Consider the following 19,961-nt stretch of genomic DNA (forward strand, 5'->3'; position numbering starts at 1 on the left):
GGGAGAGGTAGAAGCCCTCCCAGGTTTCTTTTGCTGCCTCTTTCCCTTTGGGGAGATTTTCTCTCAGTTCCTGTCCCCTGACAGGGAGTCAGAAGGCCAGAAGGCAATGTGAATTCTTTCTAAATGGGAAATAAACTAAACACGTTTTTAATACAGTGGAGAAAGGTTAGACACCCAGTCAGTTCTTCATTATTTTGTGTGGTGCTTTCTTGTTTCTCATCCTGGTTGTCACCAAGACACCCATTGAAGATACATCTTCCCAGTAGAGGCGCATAGACAGCAATAAAAATCCTCTAACCTTTCCCCAACATAGCCAAAACTTAAAACAATCTGGTCAGAGTTTAGCTAGTGGGTAAGATTATTTTCTGGCCTGTAGGCCATTTTCAGTCATCCTTCTCCTTGAATACCTGTTTTAACCATGCATTCTCTGCTGCCAAAATGTTCCAAATGCTGGCTGTTCACGTCAGGGTCACTAATTGTGAAAAGGGGTTATTTTGGTTTTCCAACAAGACAGTAGACCTCACCCAAATTCCTGCTTAGACTGGTAGATTTATTATCATTAAAGCGGTAGTAAAGCCTGCTTGGTGATTTTTACCTACAGGTAAGCCTATAATAAAGCTTACCTGTAGGTAAAATTAATATCTCCTAAACGTGCACCGTTTAGATTTTCACCCTGGATGCAGCCAGTTATGTCACCAACGCATGCCCTCTGAAGGTCCGGCATACCTTGCTGGACCTTTAGAGCTTTGTGCCGCAACCGAGGGCTCCCGCACACATGCGTGGGAGTGACGTCATCACGACTCCGGCCAATCATAGCCGGAGCGTGCAAACCTGGAAGAAACACCGGGGGAAGATGTTGGCCCTCTCAGTGGTGACAGGAAGGCTTCCTTCCAATGCAAGTATTTCATAATGTGCTAGTATGTGATGCATACTAGCACATTATGCAATTGCTTCACAGGTTTTTTGTTTTTTTTTCTTAAACGCCCCGGGTTTACTACCGCTTTAACTGCGCACAGGGTCAGCTACAGAATTTTGTTACATTGACAACTTGATTCAGCTTTTCATGCCACCTTTTTTCGTTTTTTTTTTTTTTTTCCCCTTTTTTGGAACAACGCATCCTATGATCTTTAGTTTATTGTCTTTGATATAACACCTTTATAACAATAGCAACAGTTATTTAATTGTCTTATGATCATGATTGGCATGTTTAGAACAACGGGTTCAATAATCCATGACTTTTTGTGGTTTTCTATTTATTTTAGAATATCAGTAATAAGCCAGGGAACTAACAAAGCTTTCAACACTGACTAAAACATATAAAAAGCCAGCAGTATGTCATTTTACTAATGTATAGAAAGCCATGACGCCATTTTCTCTCCTTTTCAACGCCCAAAAGGCCATTTCTTTTGGGGGGAGTCAACTGATGTATCCTCAGGATATTTGTTGATGAAGCCTGAGCATTTGCATAGTACTTGGGCAATATTAGTACTGATTCCAGGAAAACTCTGCTGACGAGAATGCCCATGAATGCTCTCAAAGATTAGTGTGGTGTATGGACAATTAGTCCTGAAAACTGCAGTGACACAAGAAGATGCTGTTGTGTGCTTGTGATACACTCTCACTGATCTCCTACTTTTGCAACTGCTGTACTGTATCACATGATCTAAACTTTGAAAATGTAATTTTAGTCTATGTAAACCTTATCCGTTAAATCTCATCTACGCTTTAAGATGTTCATATAGTTTTAAAAAAATTTTCAATATTTTGAAATTTCTAATTTTCTTTTTAAATATTTGGTGAGCCTGCCTTGAAGGTCCTTGTTTGGGCACTTCCTTTATTAGGATGACAATGCTCTGTTACAGTCTCCCAGTTATTCTTCCATGTTAGCACACACTCCCGTTTGGAACTATAAATGGACATGTAGATTCACTTATCACCAGCTTCACTTGCTGGAATGCATATATTTAGAATGAACTAGAAAGGGGTTGCAGCAGATCACCTGTGGATGAATAAAAAAGGTGAAAACAGTAGTTTATTAAAACATGGCAGTTGTTGCACAGTGCCTTAGCAAACGAATATCCTTCAGTTAGAATTTTTACACCACTGATTAATGCAGGGTTTCTCAACAAGGGTTCCTCTAATAGTTGCTAGGGGTTCCTTGGGCAATGACCAATTTTTGCCTCTCAGATAAGTTCCCAGTGACACCAATGATCTTTTTTGCTATCTGTAGGGGGGATTTCTTCCCCAAAACCACAGATGTAAGGAGCATTCTTCCATTGACCATTACACCAATGTCTCATGAGTTGTAGATATAGCCATTTTTAACAGGAGTTCCCTAAGACTGAAAGGTTATTTCAAGGGTTCCTCCATGTTGAGAAAGTCTGGATTAATGGTTCAGCTTTAAATCAGTTCAGCTGCAAATTTAGATTGTACTTATTGGCCTGTTACTGCCATAATGTTGCTTATACAGCATTTTTGGTCTGCAGAGTCTAAAGAAGATCCAAGCAATGGACAGGCATGCACCTGACCGAGGTAACCCTGACCTTGAGGATTTGAAGAATGCAGACTGGGTAAGATACCAAATAACTTTACTTCTTAGTTTTGCCTTTTAGATGTTTCTTAGGAGAAGGCTATGTGGTGGCCTGTAAGAATTTCTGAACAAGTTCAGAGGGAGTTGGTCCTAATAGAAATGCTTAGGACAGGCAGAGTCTTCTCTCATTAACATACAGTGAAAATGACCACCTTCAAATCTTTAATCCTTTGTTAGGACAGTGTTCAAATCGAATGTACAACTGGTAATAAAATCTACTAACGAGAGCAGCACAGACAGGGTTATTTAAGGCAAACACTGCTCCCCAGCCCCTCAAAAGGAAAAAGAACTCCATTACAGAAAAATCCTACTTAGGCCCGCCATGCACAGCAAATTTATTTCCTTCAACCTGCGATAATCATAAGTGAAACCAACAGGCTGGGTTGTACCCAAGTTGATTGATCAACTTGGTACATTCAGCCTGCCCACTAATGGTTCAAATCTCGGATGGTTCAGCAGGAACCGGCCAAGATTTGAACCGTGTATGGCCAGCCTTAGTTATCAGAAGATAGCATCTAAAAATGGTACGCAGCACTATTTAAATAATGTATAAATAAATATTCAAGAAGCTATGCTATGTGAGAACACATAAAAAGTGGAAGCATATTTTAACCACTCACTGTCCAGTGTACTTTGATATATGTCCTGGACAGCAAGTGATTATACCAGGATCATGGCTGAAGCCACAGCCATGATTCTGGTACCGTTTACAAAAACAGCGATTTTGCTTTCTTGTAAATGGGATCCTGTGGCTTTACAGCCACCTGATCACTTTTACAGTGCTTGGAAGGTTAGTTTTACCAGAATATTTCTGTCCTATGAAATCTGACAAAATGGACAAGCAAACTGGTCCAGCCAGCCTGTCACTCCTTTACTATAAGACATTTTAAGAATACATCTGCGCTGACTGTTAAGTGCCTTACGAGTTATAGTCCATAAAAAGAAATGTATTCAATTTAATCTTTTTAAAGTTGAGAGCAGCTGGGAACTTTTTTCATCATTTATTTTGTTTTTAGCATGTTCACACCAAAGTTATGATAAAAAACCTATTGTAATAGAAAAAATAAAACCAAAGCCTTCTTTGTTTACTTTAGTGTTAAAAATTGTAATTATATGTTCATTTCCACATTGTAATTCAGTTGTTTCTAGCACACTCTCCTATTAATCTCAATGATCTTGAAGTTTGTAAACTTTGTGAAGATCCCCACACATTTACTGTACTTCGCTGAATTCTTCTACCCATATTCACTATGCCCTGTGGGTAGGCACTGCTGTGTCACAGATTTCACAGAGCCTGCCTTCTGAACTACAGAGGTGCTAAGAGGAGGAGTTTCGGGAGGCGGAGTCAGTACAGGAATCACTGCTTGCAGGCAGCAAGATACCATGTAGTCCTTAGAAATGGAAAGTAAACAGAAGAGTAGCAAGGCATGCAGGAAGTATCCTTCTAGGAAATTGTGGAAAGAGAAGACCAGCAGACAGGCAGCATTCGCAACATGAAAGATTTTTCTCGTAGGCTTATATTGGATTGTCAAAAATAACCATAGATCGGCAAATTATTAATGACAACATACAGGCTTTAAAGAAATAATGCACTTATAGTGATAATGTACAAATCCTCCTGACAGCAAAACACATTTCACTTTAGTGTAAAATGACCTGTTGGCTACTGAGAGTATTTGTACAATGCTTGTTGCATTTTTTTTTTTAAATAAGCTGGACTATGCATTTATTATATTTAGACTTGTTTTTCTTAAAATGCTTATGCATTTATTATATTTAGACTTGATTTTCTTAAAATGCTTTCATAATCTGCCAGTTGGTTGTATCCCAATGTGTTTTCAGGCCAGGTTCTGGGTTCAGGTTATGCGTGATCTTCGTAATGGTGTCAAGCTGAAGAAAGTGCAGGAACGCCAGTACAACATGTTGCCCATTGAATTCCAGCTGACCCCATATGAGATGTTGATGGACGACATACGTTCTAAACGTTACACACTAAGAAAGGTCATGGTATGTAAGACGTGCTGAAATATAAATCATATTGGTTATTGCAGCAGTAGTGGTGGCTTATATGTAGCTATTAAAATCTTACAACGCTGGTAATGTTTTTACTCGTTCTACTCTATTCTAAGACACTATTTTTGTCTCCTTGTAGGTTCAGGGTGACACCCCTCCTCGGTTAAAGAAGAGTGCCCATGAAATAATCCTGGATTTTATACGCTCCAGACCTCCATTAAATCCTGTATGTAGTCCTGCTCTGTAGTAATCGTGTATGCTTTGCTTTTAGTTCATCTGCCTTGATGAATTAAATACTTGCAAATTCCATGGTCGCAGGCCTTGGCAAATGATATTTGTGCCCAGGCTCTTACTATAAAAGCAGATTATTCATCTGAACAGCTGCTGCTAAGTTCCCGGTAATGGTAATGAGGTCAAATGTGTTTTCAGAATAACTTTGCAATGTTAAAGCAATATTAAACCAAAAAACGAAAATTTTCTATATTGCAGATTAACTATTCTTAGATGTGGTGACTATGTTTTTCTTGTTTTTAAGCTTTTTTTAAAATTATTTTCACCCTATATTACAGTCTAAGTGCAGTCATCATAATAAAAAAAAAACACAAAAATAAGCTCAAGGGGCATAACTTAGTCTGTAGGATGTATCCATTGTGCTGATGCCTCTTGTTGGGTAAAATCCTCTTCCAACAGACCATTGGCAACATGTTTTTGGAAACTAATTCAAGGTGAGGGAAGAGAACAAGTTACAAAGGGAAGGGAATGAGGGTAAGGGGGCAGAGAGGATTTCTAATAATAAAGCTCTTTTTTTTTTTTTATATATTAGCATTCTATTTACAGTAAACATGAACCATCATATTAGGCCTCTTTTTTACCTGGGTTTAGATAACTCTTTAATTGTTCCTAATGCCATTTTTTTTTTTTGTTTTTTGTTTTTTTGTTTTGCAGGTGTCTGCACGGAAGTTAAAACCAACACCACCTCGTCCTCGAAGTCTGCATGAACGAATACTAGAAGAGATTAAATCAGAGAGAAAACTACGTCCTGTTTCCCCTGATGAAATTAGGCGTAGCAGGCTTGGTAAGAAAGCTGTAGACAGTATGGTAGATCTGGCAATTGGTAGAACTTTCTGCTTAAAAGCCTTTGTCAGAAGTGAGCTTGGAAAACTAGGGAGCATTACAATGAAAATGATGTATGCAGCTGCTTGGAAAGATTCAGGCTGTTCTTTTAGTTTACCATGTCAACAGAATAAAACGATTGCATTGGTTACCTGGAGAAGGCACAAATGTTTGTACATTTTAGAGATGAGCTACAGAAGGGGTAACTGTTCTAGATAAAAGAACATCTCTGATATAACCGCTCACTGATTTTGGCTACTGGGAGTCGTGTGTGTGTGTGTGTGTGTATATATATATATATATATATATATATATATATATATATATAATATATATACAGTATATATATGTACAGTGTATGTATATATATATATATATATATATATATATATATATATATATATATATATCCTTGTTTTTCTAAATGCATGCGGTTTTGGCTTTCTTACTATCTTCAGCCTTTATAACATTGGCATCATGAATGTTTATTCAGTTGTTTACCCTATGTATGTGCGTGTATAACATTTTTTTTTTTATAAGGGCGCAAGGTATAATTGGGTGAGTGAGTATATAATACTGAAGGCTTTGTCTCCAAAACTGTGAATTTGGTTTAATAAGAGCAACCAATGAGAAATTGACTTCCATCATTTATGACTGCTTTTAAATCCCTAAAATGTTCATATAATTGTTGCTACAGGTAACTAACTATACATCATTATTCTGTCAGGCTTCCGAAATAAAATTTCTTGTGTTAGATATAAGGATTTATTTTTTTTATTTGCCTTAATTTCATTACAGATCAGAATCGTAATGGCCAATAATGACAATGCACAATAATATATTTCTTTCTACTTTGCAGGTTTCTTGGTTGCAAATAAATATTGGATAATTATTACTGCAGTTCAGATTTTGGCAGTCTGTTGTCCTGGAATCCCTCCAGGGCTACAATTTTGCATTGCCGTACGATTTGACATTGTTAGCAAAATCTTTTCTTTGGGAAGGCTCTGGTGGAGGCGGCTGTTCTCTGACAGAAAATTAACTACATAACTGTGATCCAGTGAAATAACCTTACCTCCAAGCCCAGTCAAACCTGTCATTTAAACCTGAATTCCAGATATGTTTTTTTCATAGTTACATTGGTCCAATCTGGACTAATGTATTTCTACATATTCCATAGTTGACAATCCCTGTGGAAGTGGAGAATCACTGTAGTAGTCCCTTCCTGCTTTTTAGACAGGTCTGACTCAGAATTTGCTGTTCTGCTTTCTAAAGAAAACCTACTTTAAGACTTGTAACATATTTTGTTTATAAAGCACCTGGAATTTGGCTAATGTAAACTGACAGATTATTGGGCTGTTCAAGAAAAAGTACCCTTGTCACACGTGCTTGCGTTTTTAGATATGTGTCCCAGCAACCTCTGCATTTTCCACATGACAGAATATTGACAAAACAACAAAATGACTGTAAACTTCAATGGACTGAGACAACGCTAGGAGTTATTGAGCAGTTTGTTACCGAAGCATTTAAAGGCAATTCTACAGTGAGGGAAACAAGTATTTGATTACCTGCTGATTTTGTATGTTTGCCACTGACAAAGAAATGATCAGTGTATAATTTTAATGGTAGGTTTATTTTAACAGTGAGAGACAGAATAACAACAAAAAAATCCTGAAAAGGGCATTTAAAAAAAAAAGTAATAAATTGATTTGCATTTTAATGAGTGAAATATGTATTTTATCCCCCATCAATCAGCAGGATTTCCGGCTCCCTGGTGTCTTCTATACAGGTAACAGGCTATGATTAGGAGCACTCTTAAATGGAGTGCTCCTAATCTCAGCTTGTTACCTGTATAAAAGACACCTGTACACAGAAGCAATCAATCAGATTCCAATCTCTCCACCATGGCCAAGACCAAGGAGCTGTCCAAGGATGTCAAGGACAGGATTGTAGACCTACACAAGGCTGGAATGGGCTACAAGACCGTTGCCAAGCAGCTTGGTGAAAAGGTTGGGGCGATTATTCGCAAATGGAAGAAACACAAAATAACGGTCAATCTCCCTCGGTCTGGGGCTCCATGCAAATTCTCACCTTGTGGAGTTTCAATGATCATGAGAATGGTAAGGAATCAGCCCAGAACTACACAGGAGAATCTTGTCAATGATCTCAAGGCAATGGAACAAGAAAACCCGCCGCTCCAGGTGAGACCAGGAAGCCTAATGATCCAGTAGGTGCTCGCCTCCGCACACAATGAGAATAGAAGAAATGGCCACACATCACTGTAGATCAAAATCCTTTTTATTAGGACATCCCAAAACTACAAGAATCAGAATGCTGGGTAAGCATTCTGATTCTTGTAGTTTTAGGATGTCCTAATAAAAAGGATTTTGTTCTACAGTGGTGTGCCGCCATTTCTTCTCTTCTCAATGATCTCAAGGCAGCTGGGACCATAGGCACCAAGAAAACAATTGGTAACACACTACGCCATAAAGGACTGAAATCCTGCAGTGCCTGCAAGGTCCCCTTGCTCAAGAAAGCACATGTATAGGCCCATCTGAAGTTTGCTAATGAACATCTGAATGATTCAGAGGAGAACTGGGTGAAAGTTTTGTGGTCAGATGAGATCAAAATTCAAGTTGCCGTGTTTGGAGGAGGAATTCTGCCTATGACCTCAAGAAAACCATTCCTACCATCAAACATGAAGGTGGAAACATTACGCTTTGGGAGTGTTTTTCTGCTAAGGAGACAGGACAACTTCACCGCATCAAAGGAATGATGGCCCTCTTCCCTCAGCCAGGGCATTGAAAATGGGTCGTGGATGGGTATTCCAGCATGACAATGACCAAAGACACACGGGCAAGGCAACAAAGGAGTGGCTCAAGAAGAAGCACATTAAGGTCCTGGAGTGGCCTAGCCAGTCTCCAGACCCTAATCCCATAGAAAATATGTGGAGGGAGCTAAAGGTTTGAGTTACCAAACGTCAGCCTCGAAAACATTAATGACTTGGAGAGGATCTGCAAAGTGGAGTGGGACAAAATCCCTTCTGAGATGTGTGCAAACCTGGTGGCCAACTACAAGAAACGTCTGACCTCTGTGATTGCCAACAAGGGTTTTGCCACCAAGTACGAAGTCATGTTTTGCGAAGGGGTCAAATACTTATTTCACTCGTTAAGAGAGTGCTCCTAATCTTAGCTCGTTACCTGTATAGAAGACACCAGGGAGTCAGAAATCTTGCTAATTGATAGGGGATCAAATACTTATTTCACTCATTAAAATGTAAATCAATTTATAACTTTAAAATACTGTTTATATTTATAACTGTTAAAATAAACCTACCATAAAAATTATAGACCGATAACTTTTTTGTCAGTGGGCAAACGTACAAAATCAGCAGGGGGTCAAATACTTTTTTCCCCTCACTGTACAATGTCCTTTTGCCTTCATTAGCTTATAAAATTGCTGCAATACATATATTTTTATGCAACAGAAATAATTTCTTCTAATCCTTTTAGGATGATTTTTTTTTTTTTTTTTGCAAAATCATGCAAGGTTTGTGTAATAATGAAGCCCCGCCACCAATCAAAGACTTCTTGAGCATGATAAGACATAATCAGGGGAATTCAAAGTGGTTCTAGCCCCACTTTTCTGGCAGTAGTTTACCTTTAAAGTGGTTCTAAAGCCTAAGCATTTGTTACCTTAATGCATTCTTTGCATTAAGGTACAAAATGTTTAGATATTAGTATCCCCCCTCACTCGATTAAGTGCTTTGCCCTTTGTAACCACTTTTAAGTAGAAGTCCAGTCTAAACATATCTAAGCCTAAACCTGCCCCCACCCCCATTCTAAGCCCTATACTAAGTAGCATATAAAGGAAAAATGTGTATGCTTACCCAATCCAAGAGTATTCTATTCTGGTCACATGATCTCCTCAGCGGCTGTCTTCTTGGGAGAGAAGAGAACAGCAACAATGGCTACAGAGCCTGGACATCTGCATACTTACTATGGGTCAACCGTTGTCTGCTGTCCCTCCTCCCCCCTGAAGCTAGCACTGGGAGACGATCATGTTACCTAATCTAATGCCGCGTACACACGATCAGACTTTACGGCATACTTGGTCCGGCGTACCGGATTTCGTCGGACAATTCGATCGTGTGTGGGCTCCAGCGGACTTTGTTTTCTCAAAAGTTTGACGGACTTAGATTTGAAACATGTTTCAAATCTATCCGACGGACTCGAGTCCGGTCGAAAAGTCTGCTCGTCTGTATGCTAGTCCGACGGACAGAAACAGACGCTAGGGCAGCTATTGGCTATGAACTTCCTTGTTTTAGTCCGGTCGTACGTCATCACGTACAAATCCGTCGGACTTTGGTTGATCGTGTGTAGGCAAGTCCGTTCATTCGCAAAGTCTGTCGTAAAGTCCGTCAAAGTCCGCCGGGCAAAGTATGCCGTAAAGTCCGGTCGTGTGTACGCGGCATTAGGGTGCTGTGGTCTGGTAAGTATACACATCTTTCCTTTACAGGATTGTTGGTATAGGGCTTAGAATGGGGGTGGGAGCAAGTTTAAGCTTAGATAGGATTAGACTGGACTTGTACTTTAAGCACTACCTGCTTCTAATTCAAGCAAGCATCTGCAGGAATGTCGGTAACATTACAGACACGTGTGCCAAGTTTAGGTAGTTCTTATTACCACCACTTTAAGAATCTATTGCTATGGCAGCAACAAATTCCTAAAGAATTACTGCCAGTTCTCCGTTTGGGAAACTGACAGTATTTAAGACGAATTCTGAACTGGAGTACAGAGTTACACCAGTACTCAGAGTGGGGCCGTGCCTGTGCTGGAAAGTTGTCATTTCTGTTATAACTTTCCACACAGAGCTGCATCCCTGGCCCCATTTAGCTGTTAATAAAAAGAAGAAATGGATGCACACCACAGTAATGATCCAAGATCCTTTATTGGACATCCCAAGTAACACCACAGGACCAGAATGCCTGGTAGATGCCTTTCACACAGGTCAGTTGTGCTTAATCATTAATGATGGTACTGATTAAGCACATCTTAACTGTGTGAAACGTGGCTACCAGGCATTCTGGCCCTGTGGTGTTATTTGGGATGTCCAATAAAGGATCTTGGATCATTACTGTGGTGTGCACCCATTTCTTCTGTTTATTCATTGTCTGCGGAGGCGGGCACCCACCAGTTCCATTAGGCTTCTACTTCTCACCTGGAGCTGCGAGTCTTTCTTGTTTAGTCCATTTAGCTGTCAGCCGCGATATTCCAGGCCGAAAGCTAAATGTTACATAGTTTGGTTGAAAGAAGACACAAGTCTATCTAGTTCAACCATTAAAAAAATAAATAAAATAAAAAATATCATACAATCCCATATACCCAATCCTATACACACAATTGATCCAGAGGAAGGCTAAAAAATGTAAACAAAAGGGCTAGGGATACAGGTGATGTCAATGCCTACATTTGGGAAATGACTTGTCACTGGGTGGGTGGGCCTGATGGGAAACTGAGACATGGGTTCCTCATCGGGTCTGCTCCAATTTTGAGTGACAGTGCAGATCGGTAGGCGTATTTGAAAGCCGCTATTAGACTGCATAGCGGCTGTGGATCCACCCACTGCTGTGCGCTGTCAATCAAATAGAGGAGACCTGATGGGGAACTATGCACCCTTCTTCCCTAGTGCACAAATTCATGTACCAGTCTATGACAGATACATGAATTAGGTGCAAGCACTGACACTTTTGGTGCTGCATCTTGACGAAATTTTAAAGAGTGTCTAAGACACCGTTCTTGAATTCCCCTTAATGAGTGCATATGGCTATAATATACAGATCAGCACACCATACTGATTATGAGGTCAGTTTTATTTATGCATTGGTGTTTCAAAAACACACAACATCACTGACACATTTCAACCACACTGCTCTTAGCTATAAATAAGATCTGCAATAATATTTTTTTTAAACTTGTGTATAAATAAAACTGATCAGACCTGTCCCAGATCTACCCCCCCCCCCCCCCCTAGGTATACTCACGCCTGACTGATTCCACACATGTTATAATTAGGCCTGCTCAGTTTTTCTTTCTTCTTTTTTTTTTTTTATTATTGCTGCCCACCTGCAGCAGCCAAAAAAGGGATGGTTTTCCTTTTGGAATAATTTATTTTACATTACAGATAATACAGCAGAGGTCTAAAACTGCACTGCTGGAATAACAAACCTGCCTACACAGTCATAATATTTTAATTTGCTAGGTCAACTAAATTTACCAGATATGTAATAAGAATGAATGTGCATAGTTGGTGAATTTTGTGTGGTAGTGGGGTTGGTGAAGCCAGAAACAAAACGAGATGTCACTTCAGGAGACCAGGAGATAAAAAATCAGTTTGGGTGGGCTAAAAACCAGTAAAAGTTTTGGAACATAAGACATCAATAATCAGTATACAGTAGTTTAATTTTAAACTCCAGACACCAAAAACATTGATTTAAATATATTGCACTATATCAACCAAGGATTTAAATCAGTTTGTGTGCACCAAATGCCTTTTTAAACTCAGGTATTTCCTTGTAAAAGCAGTTGTGACATCATCACTGTGCTGCATTTAGCCTGAGCTGAGGTGTTGGGAGAGAGACCCAGCAGGCCTACCTATTACACTCGGCCAGCAAAAAACGACAGGAGGGGGGTGGACACGAGACCAGTCACCCTGCATAAAGAGAGAGAGAGCAGCAGTGACCGGTCTTTATTACAGGAAACCAGGAAAGGCAAAGTGTAGGAGGAGTTTTCTTGATTACTGCACAGATCTGAAATAAATACATAAAGGACACCAAGATTCAAGTGAGAATACACGTCTGTTGGATTGGGACAATGCTTATTTAGCTTGGAGTTGAGCTTTAAACATCGTGATCATTTGTATAAATGATTCATATTTTATTTTATAACTTGTGTAGCTTTTACTTACGTTTGCTAAGTTGCCTTATATAAAGTGTGTTGTTGAGCTGTAAATCAAGCTTATTTTGTTCTCTTGACAGTTTATGTATAACAACGCCTGATTTGTTGTGCTTTTAGTTTAACCTCCTCCACATTTCAGATACTGCTACATAGCACCATGTAATCTGAAATGTTTTGGTGTTTATTCTTTTATATATGTGTCCTAACAGACTATTTTTGTTTTTCCAGTAATGCGGCCCCTTAGCATGTCTCACAGTTTTGACTTGTCAGGTAAAATGTGCACCTGGCATATTGTTGTGGATGTTGTTGTACATTCTCTATGTGCTCATTTGTGGGAATAGTCTTTTCTTTCTGTCATGGTCAGAAATAAGCTAGAAGCATAGGTGTGCGCACAGGGTATGCCAGGTGTTCCTGTGCACACCCTAATCACTCCATGCAGGGCAGATTCCCCCTGCTGCACAGAACCCCCTGCCATCTTACCTATCCTCAGTCTCTTTCTCTGATTCAAAAGTGAGACATCAGAGGTCTAGACCCCTGATTATTTCACCAAAGCCCCTCCATGGGGCTCCAAAAAAATTGTAAAAACAATAATAAAAAGAATTTTAAAAAATATAAAAGTAAAAAAACTACTGACACCAATCTCTGCCATACTGGCACTGTCCACTGCTCTACTGACACCTACATTTTAAAATGTTTACATTTATTTATAAGAGTGTGTGTATAGAGATATAGATATCTATATCTATGCACACACACACACGCGCGTATGTTTGAATTTCGGTATGCACACCCTAATGCAATAGGCTGCGCACACCTATGGATAGAAACAAATCACTTCAGATAACTGGAGTCTTTGCTCTGACATGAAAGAGAACCTTGCAATATGCTCATGTTATGAGTTGATAATTGTCCCTTTATAGGTCTTTTAATACCTTGTTTTCATTGTGTATGTAAATACTACCTGAATTTAATATCCAAGGTAGAAGGGGGAAAGAACTTTTTTGTGTCCTCTGTTCCTATTCCCTCTCCAACGTATCAGACAGAGACCCCTTGACCCAGGATAAGGGAAACTGCTGATGTTAGATATCCCATTACCAGCAAACCAAAATTTCCACCAAAAGTGACCTTTAATGGTTCATCATTTTTTGAGTCTAACAATTAGCAGCATGGAGGGGGCAGAGCCAAGTGTGTTAAACTTGAAACATAATACAATTCATTTTTAGTCAATTTACTTTACACAGCAAAATGGACAATGTTCACTAATGGAATGATTTTTTTTCCTTGCAAGAAGTACTGAAAAATATATTGAAATGCACTATTTTACCCAAAGCTTTTGGGGGCTTTTAGGTAAAGCCACCTGAAAATAATAATTTCTGTCGATCCATTATTAGGATTCACTAAGGCCACACTAAGCGCCTCTAGATTGTGATCGTGATTGAAAATGTTCAAACTAATGGATCTCCAAAACTGTAGGACAAACCATATAATTTAGTTTTTTATTTAACAAGCGTGCACAGGCATACATTACATTTTTTTTTTTTTTTTTTAAATGTAGATGTAGATGGCCATCCCTCAATATCTAGCATTTGTTTTTCTGAACGCAGCCTCAACTTAAGATCTTAGAAAACTAAGAGATGAATTAATGTCTGTGTGGCCTAGGTTTACAGTTAAGAACATGTGACGTTGTATGGTCATTTCTTTAACTTTAGTTTAACAAAAGCATCACTGTTCCTTTGTTGGATACTTCCAAATGGTTAGCATTTTCTTAGAATAGGGTGAGTCAGCATATGTTAGAACACCAAATGATCTTCATATTTTATTTGTACCCTGCAAATGTACAAGAATAGGAAGGTTTCTTCGTCACCACTTCTTATATAGAATTTTGTTTATCCTCTTTGAACTTTCTTTTAAATAGGCATAATATATTTTAAGTAATAAAATGTTAAGAAAGCAGTTATTAGAAACCTACAAATCTAAAGAAACATTTTTAGCATTTCAAAATTGGTGCTAGAATGCTGGAAATATCCGGTAAACAAAAGTCCTTTAATTGCTAAACATGCTTTTCCCCAATGTAATGCAACTGTTGTAGGACAGCAGTTCACCAGTGCTGTCAGCAAAACATTTCAGAGTGCTTAAATCATGTAATTTGTTCTAAGAAAATGAACAGGACACATTATTAATCAAACCTGCCTACAGAGTGACTACACCAGAGATTCCAAACATTTGACAACTAATGAACTTTGTTCAAATATAACAAATGGTGGCAGAATTAAAATAGCAAAGGCATGATAGGTGTCCTTATGTCTGATGTTCTAGACCCTCAGAGCTTACAGTCACAAAACACAAATTGTTTACCTGTCAGGCGCAGTGTTGAACATGCCCGTCTGACATCAACCTAAGGCTAGGTTCATATGAAGCCGTTTCCTGTGTGCGGTGTTTGAATGGGCTGCTGTCCTTCCAGGAAAAAGGTCTCTGCACCTTTTCAAAACTGCAGCCGCATTGAAAACTGCATGCTGCTTTTGCACCACGTGGTTTTATGTACCTGATCATGTACCTGCTCAGGCGGTGAATGCGGAAACGTGCAATTTACCAACATTCCCGCATAAGTATGAACCTAGCCTAATGCAGAACTGATGGCAAACATACATGCAGAGTGTTCATATTTTCATGTGTTATAATATTTCAAACATGATCATACAGCTGTTAGTGCCCTCCTTGTTTTAACATAATCTGTGTGGAATATCAAGGCCAAACCTAGCCAGCAGGAGACCTCTATTGGATGGATGACCACATTAAAATATGACCCACAAACCTGATTTTCCAGTTATCCTCTTCACCAAAGTATCTTGATCTTATGTCCTCTGTGTAAAGAAAAGATGGACCATATAATAAGGTCATGGCATTGAATACATCCCCATTAGCATGTCTATAAAAGTCAAGTAATGGGTGCTGAAATAACTAGCAACTCAGTCCATCTGTCATAACCCTTCACCCATCCTCATCTTCATAAAAGGAATTGTTGTGCAATAACATTGCCAGATATGCTTGAATTACATATGAAGCCCATATCCCAATCCCATTTGTCAATCACACCTGAGGACTGACTACAACTAGTGACATAGTCCTTCCATATTTTGGACTAGCATGAGTAAAAAAAGGGAAAATGCTTCATAGGAGGCCTGTTACTTTAAAGCTACTCTGAAGAATAATATACCATTTTGTGCACAATAGTCTAATTGCTGAAAAGGTTTTTTTTCTTTTTTTTTCTTTTTTTTAAGGGAAATGCTTTATATTGACCCCGGAGCTTCACATTATTAATATTCAAATATCTATGACATTATTAGAGTAATCCCTGATTGCCTTCATTTAAACTATAAATGTATAATCCTAAGAAGGCCTCACTGCTCCAATATCCACTCATCCACGTCCGCTGTGGGTGTGCCTGATGCTGACCATGGGAGCTTGTTCTCACTCCGTTTTAACTCCGTACAAGCATCCATCCAATGGCCTCACATCAATGGCATCCCTCCTTTTCACAAAGCCAGGCATGCATGCTGCCCACCTCAGAACCTCTCATCTTTGCTGCGTTTCATCATTACAGGTTTAGTTTTAGAGAATCTGTACAGGGTCTTGCAGCATGCATGCTTGGCTGAATAAAGATTAGTGAAAAGAAGTGATATCATTGATGTGTGGGCATTTTTTGCTTATAAATTTATAATAATACTGAGCATCTGCTATAGGGAGGGTGCTATGAATAACATCAAGGAAACAGAGAGCCACATATATTTTCTGAACCGTTGGTTGGGGACATGGTAAGGGTTTAACATAATTGCTCTATTCATGGGTTCATATAGTATTTTCATTCTGAATTACAGTACATTCTTTTTGTTAGGGAGCTTTAACTTGGATCTCATTCCTGACCATGAGAGAATTTTTTTTTTTTTTACCATTATTCATGTTTTTAATTTCACTTTACAGTCTTGTACAAAAATCTGTCCTATATTGTGGTGTCTGGGGAGAAAAAATACAGCTGCAAATAAATATAATTTTTAGACAATTGTTTTCTTTTAAAGCAAAAATCTACGACAGGGATGGACAACCTGCAGGTAGCCAGCGCATATATAGAAAAATGTACAACTGGCTCCTTTAACCTTTTCGTTTGGTATTATTAATCATACATGTTTCTAGGCTCCATAAATGTGTTGTTGGCTTGGCTAGACTGACTTTTGCCTGACTTGTTACAAGAAATGTTCTGTATTAGCTTAAAGTGTATGTCAAGACTTGTCATTTGGCATGCTTTCTATATTGTACAGTAATCGCTTGTATACTAATCAAGGCACAACTTATCTGGCCCCTAGACCAGCTATGACAGCCCTACGTTTCACAGCTGACTGTTTCATGTACGCAATCCTTTTTTTTTTCTTTTGAAGTTCATCTACAGGGATGTATGCTCACTCGATGGCATGCTCAGCTCAAATGATCATGCATGTTTATGTGTAGTTTGCTTTGCAGAAAAATGATGTTGTGTGTTATGGTCACTATCCCATGTTTGACAAACCTTGGTATCACATTAACAAATCAGGATTATGTACTGTATGCAGTATGTATGCATGTGTGTGTGTATATGTGTATATATATGTGTGTGTATATATATATATATATCTCTCAACACCAAACCAATAGATTATTTCTCAGACCCATCCATAGAAGAACCAAGTTCACTCAACCTTAAATTGGTTAGCACAGAGAATTGGAATCTGTTTTAGCAGTGTCTCACAACTATTACTAGTTGCTAACTTTTTGGTTGCTAAGTTTTGGTCTACACTACTACTGTGTTGTGTACATTTTTCAACTAAATCATCTTTGATATCTTTGATGAAATCAGTATAGGTTAGCATCTTTTGCAATCCTTTTCACGTTTCATGGCCTGGCAGACTTTTTGGGAAAATTAAAGCTACTTCTTGAATTATCTTTTAATTTTTGCTTTTTTTTTCCCCCACAGTTTTTCCAAGTAAATAGTGTGTTTACATATGAATATTTCACAGTGATTGTATGCAAACGTGCTTTGTGTTTCTTTTGTGTTATGTCACCTGTGTATGATACCTGTAGTGTTTCACTTTTTACATTTTTAAAGATTTTGTGTTTCAAAAACATGGGATATGGATCGGATAATGTAATGCTACTGGCGGGATCTGCTCAACAAAATCTAGGTCCTATGATTTACATGATACAGATTTTCCTATATGCATTTGTGTGCATAAGAGATGCTGCAAGGCCACCATACACTTTGTACTGCCTGACTACCCACTGTACCACCAAAACATTGTTGCACTGCCATAGCCACAACCAAGCATTCTTTCCTTTCCATTTGATTATTGCCAGATTGGGCAATGATTTTGTGTTTATGGACAGCAACAAACATACCTGGCTGACACACCCTTGGAAAGATAATGACTTGAACGGGTTAGGAAAACATTGAATACCTTGTACTAAATAGTTTTCCGTTACTCCTCCAACCACCTTCATTTACGTGGCGTTCAGCCCACACTCTTAGGTAATGTGAAAATGCACTTGTAGGCAAAATTATCTGATGATGCCTGTATAACATTTGCTCATCCTCTGATGTTTTTGGTAAACTTTTCAACCTATTGGTTAAATCAGTGTGCACTTTCTGGTACCTACCACTGTCAGCATATTCTACTATAAAGGAGGTCTTGCACTCCTATAAACCCTGGCTTTGCAGGGTGCTGTCCATATTGGGAATGATTACTATCAATGGTGCTGGTCCCACATTTTGAAAAATGCTCATCTTGTCAAATTTTATGCCTAGATCTGTAAGATGGTCCTGGCCACTGAACAATTTGCTGGCCATCCTAGTAATGTTTTGTGATGCTGGTAGTTAAGTTAAAATGGATTGTATTTGAAGCAGGCTATATAGATTTAAATTGGAATCTGCTTTATTTGCCGATATTATTATGGGATTTCATTTACAGTCTGGTTCTTTTGGAAGTAGGGGCATGACTGGTCTTGTTCAGTATACATTTACAAGATACAAAACAAATTGATCAAAATCAAGATCATTTCCCGTTAACCATATCATTTAACATTTCTTATGTAACCACAATACAAAAGCTATTCCCATCTTGTGTGTTCCATAGCATGTTTCTGTTGCATAATGTAAATGTAAAACCTTTCTTCTTTCATGCCTCAGATGTTTGTACTGCTGAAGTCACAAGAAAGCAGCCAGAGAGCACAGTGTTAAATGGTGGTGTGACCGAGTCTTCCAGAACTGTTGGACGTTCTACACAAGTGACTGTTCAACGAAAGAAGCTTCTAAAAGCTCCAACCCTGGCTGAGTTGGACAGTTCAGAGTCAGAGGTAAGACCATTTTTCCCCATCTCTAATTGGTGTCAAACCACATGATTACCTTTCCGGTTACAGGAAACAAACCTTGATTTACAGCTGCAGACTGCAGTTCTTTACGTTAGTATTGGCATCTTACCTCACCATTCAGGAACAAGTTCCCATTTAGATCAGTCAATAAAATGTGTTTGTTATTTATAAATGCTGATAATGAACTATGGTAACATTATATTAAAAAAAAAAACATTTTCACAAAAAAATAATGTACATGTCAGCTGTCCAACCTCAAACATGAGTATTCAAGCATTTGACATGGCAGCAATATTCACACAATTGGCCTCTTGTATACAGTACAGCCTACGCTGGCTTGCTAGTGTTAGCTAGAGTAAATAGAGTTAAATAAGTAGCAAATATCTCTCAAGTAAACCTGTTCAGTTATAATGTGTGAAAGTGGACCTAAACTCAAAGTAAAGATCTGCTATGTTATATGGAAGATCTATAAATGTTAAACGTGTCTAAGTACTGCCTGGAAAAATCAACCTTTTTGTCTTGAATTCCTCTTGAAAAACAGCAGTGCCGTAAGCGTGCACAGGGGGTGTGCCTGGGCACACCCTTATCACCCCCTGCGGAGCAGATTCCCCCTACTGATACGTCACCAAAGCCCCCCCAACAGGGTTTCTAAAAAAAATTTGTAAGAAACAATAAAAATTAACAAAAATATACTACTGACACCGACCACTGCCCTAATGACACCGACCACTGCCCTACTGACACCTTCCATGTTTTAATACATTTGAGTACACACCCTAATCATGCAATAGGCTGTGCACACCTATGAGTAGTGCACATCCTGTGCCTTTTCTGTTCTTGAGACTCATAGTTTTAGATCTGGAGATGTCACTATATTAATTTATAATAGCATCTTATGT

At 38.7% G+C, this 19,961-nt stretch overlaps 1 protein-coding gene across 6 annotated transcripts in view; it reads left to right on the forward strand.

Annotated features, from left to right (window-relative positions):
- SPIRE1 (spire type actin nucleation factor 1) overlaps window positions 1-19,961 on the forward strand; it is a 260,948-nt gene that overhangs the window by 192,001 nt on the left and 48,986 nt on the right. For 4 of the 6 annotated variants that reach the window (XM_073631304.1, XM_073631306.1, XM_073631307.1 and 1 more), the window contains exons 5-10: window positions 2,487-2,570; window positions 4,433-4,597; window positions 4,743-4,829; window positions 5,549-5,678; window positions 12,898-12,939; window positions 18,881-19,047. In XM_073631304.1, coding sequence (XP_073487405.1) covers window positions 2,487-2,570; window positions 4,433-4,597; window positions 4,743-4,829; window positions 5,549-5,678; window positions 12,898-12,939; window positions 18,881-19,047 — 675 coding nt within the window. The remainder of the gene's footprint in view (window positions 1-2,486; window positions 2,571-4,432; window positions 4,598-4,742; window positions 4,830-5,548; window positions 5,679-12,897; window positions 12,940-18,880; window positions 19,048-19,961) is intronic. The other 2 variants (XM_073631305.1, XM_073631309.1) reach the window with 1 other exon arrangement.

The sequence above is a fragment of the Aquarana catesbeiana genome, linkage group LG05, assembly GCF_042186555.1.
Source record: "Aquarana catesbeiana isolate 2022-GZ linkage group LG05, ASM4218655v1, whole genome shotgun sequence".
In the NCBI taxonomy this organism is placed as follows: Eukaryota; Metazoa; Chordata; class Amphibia; order Anura; family Ranidae; genus Aquarana; species Aquarana catesbeiana.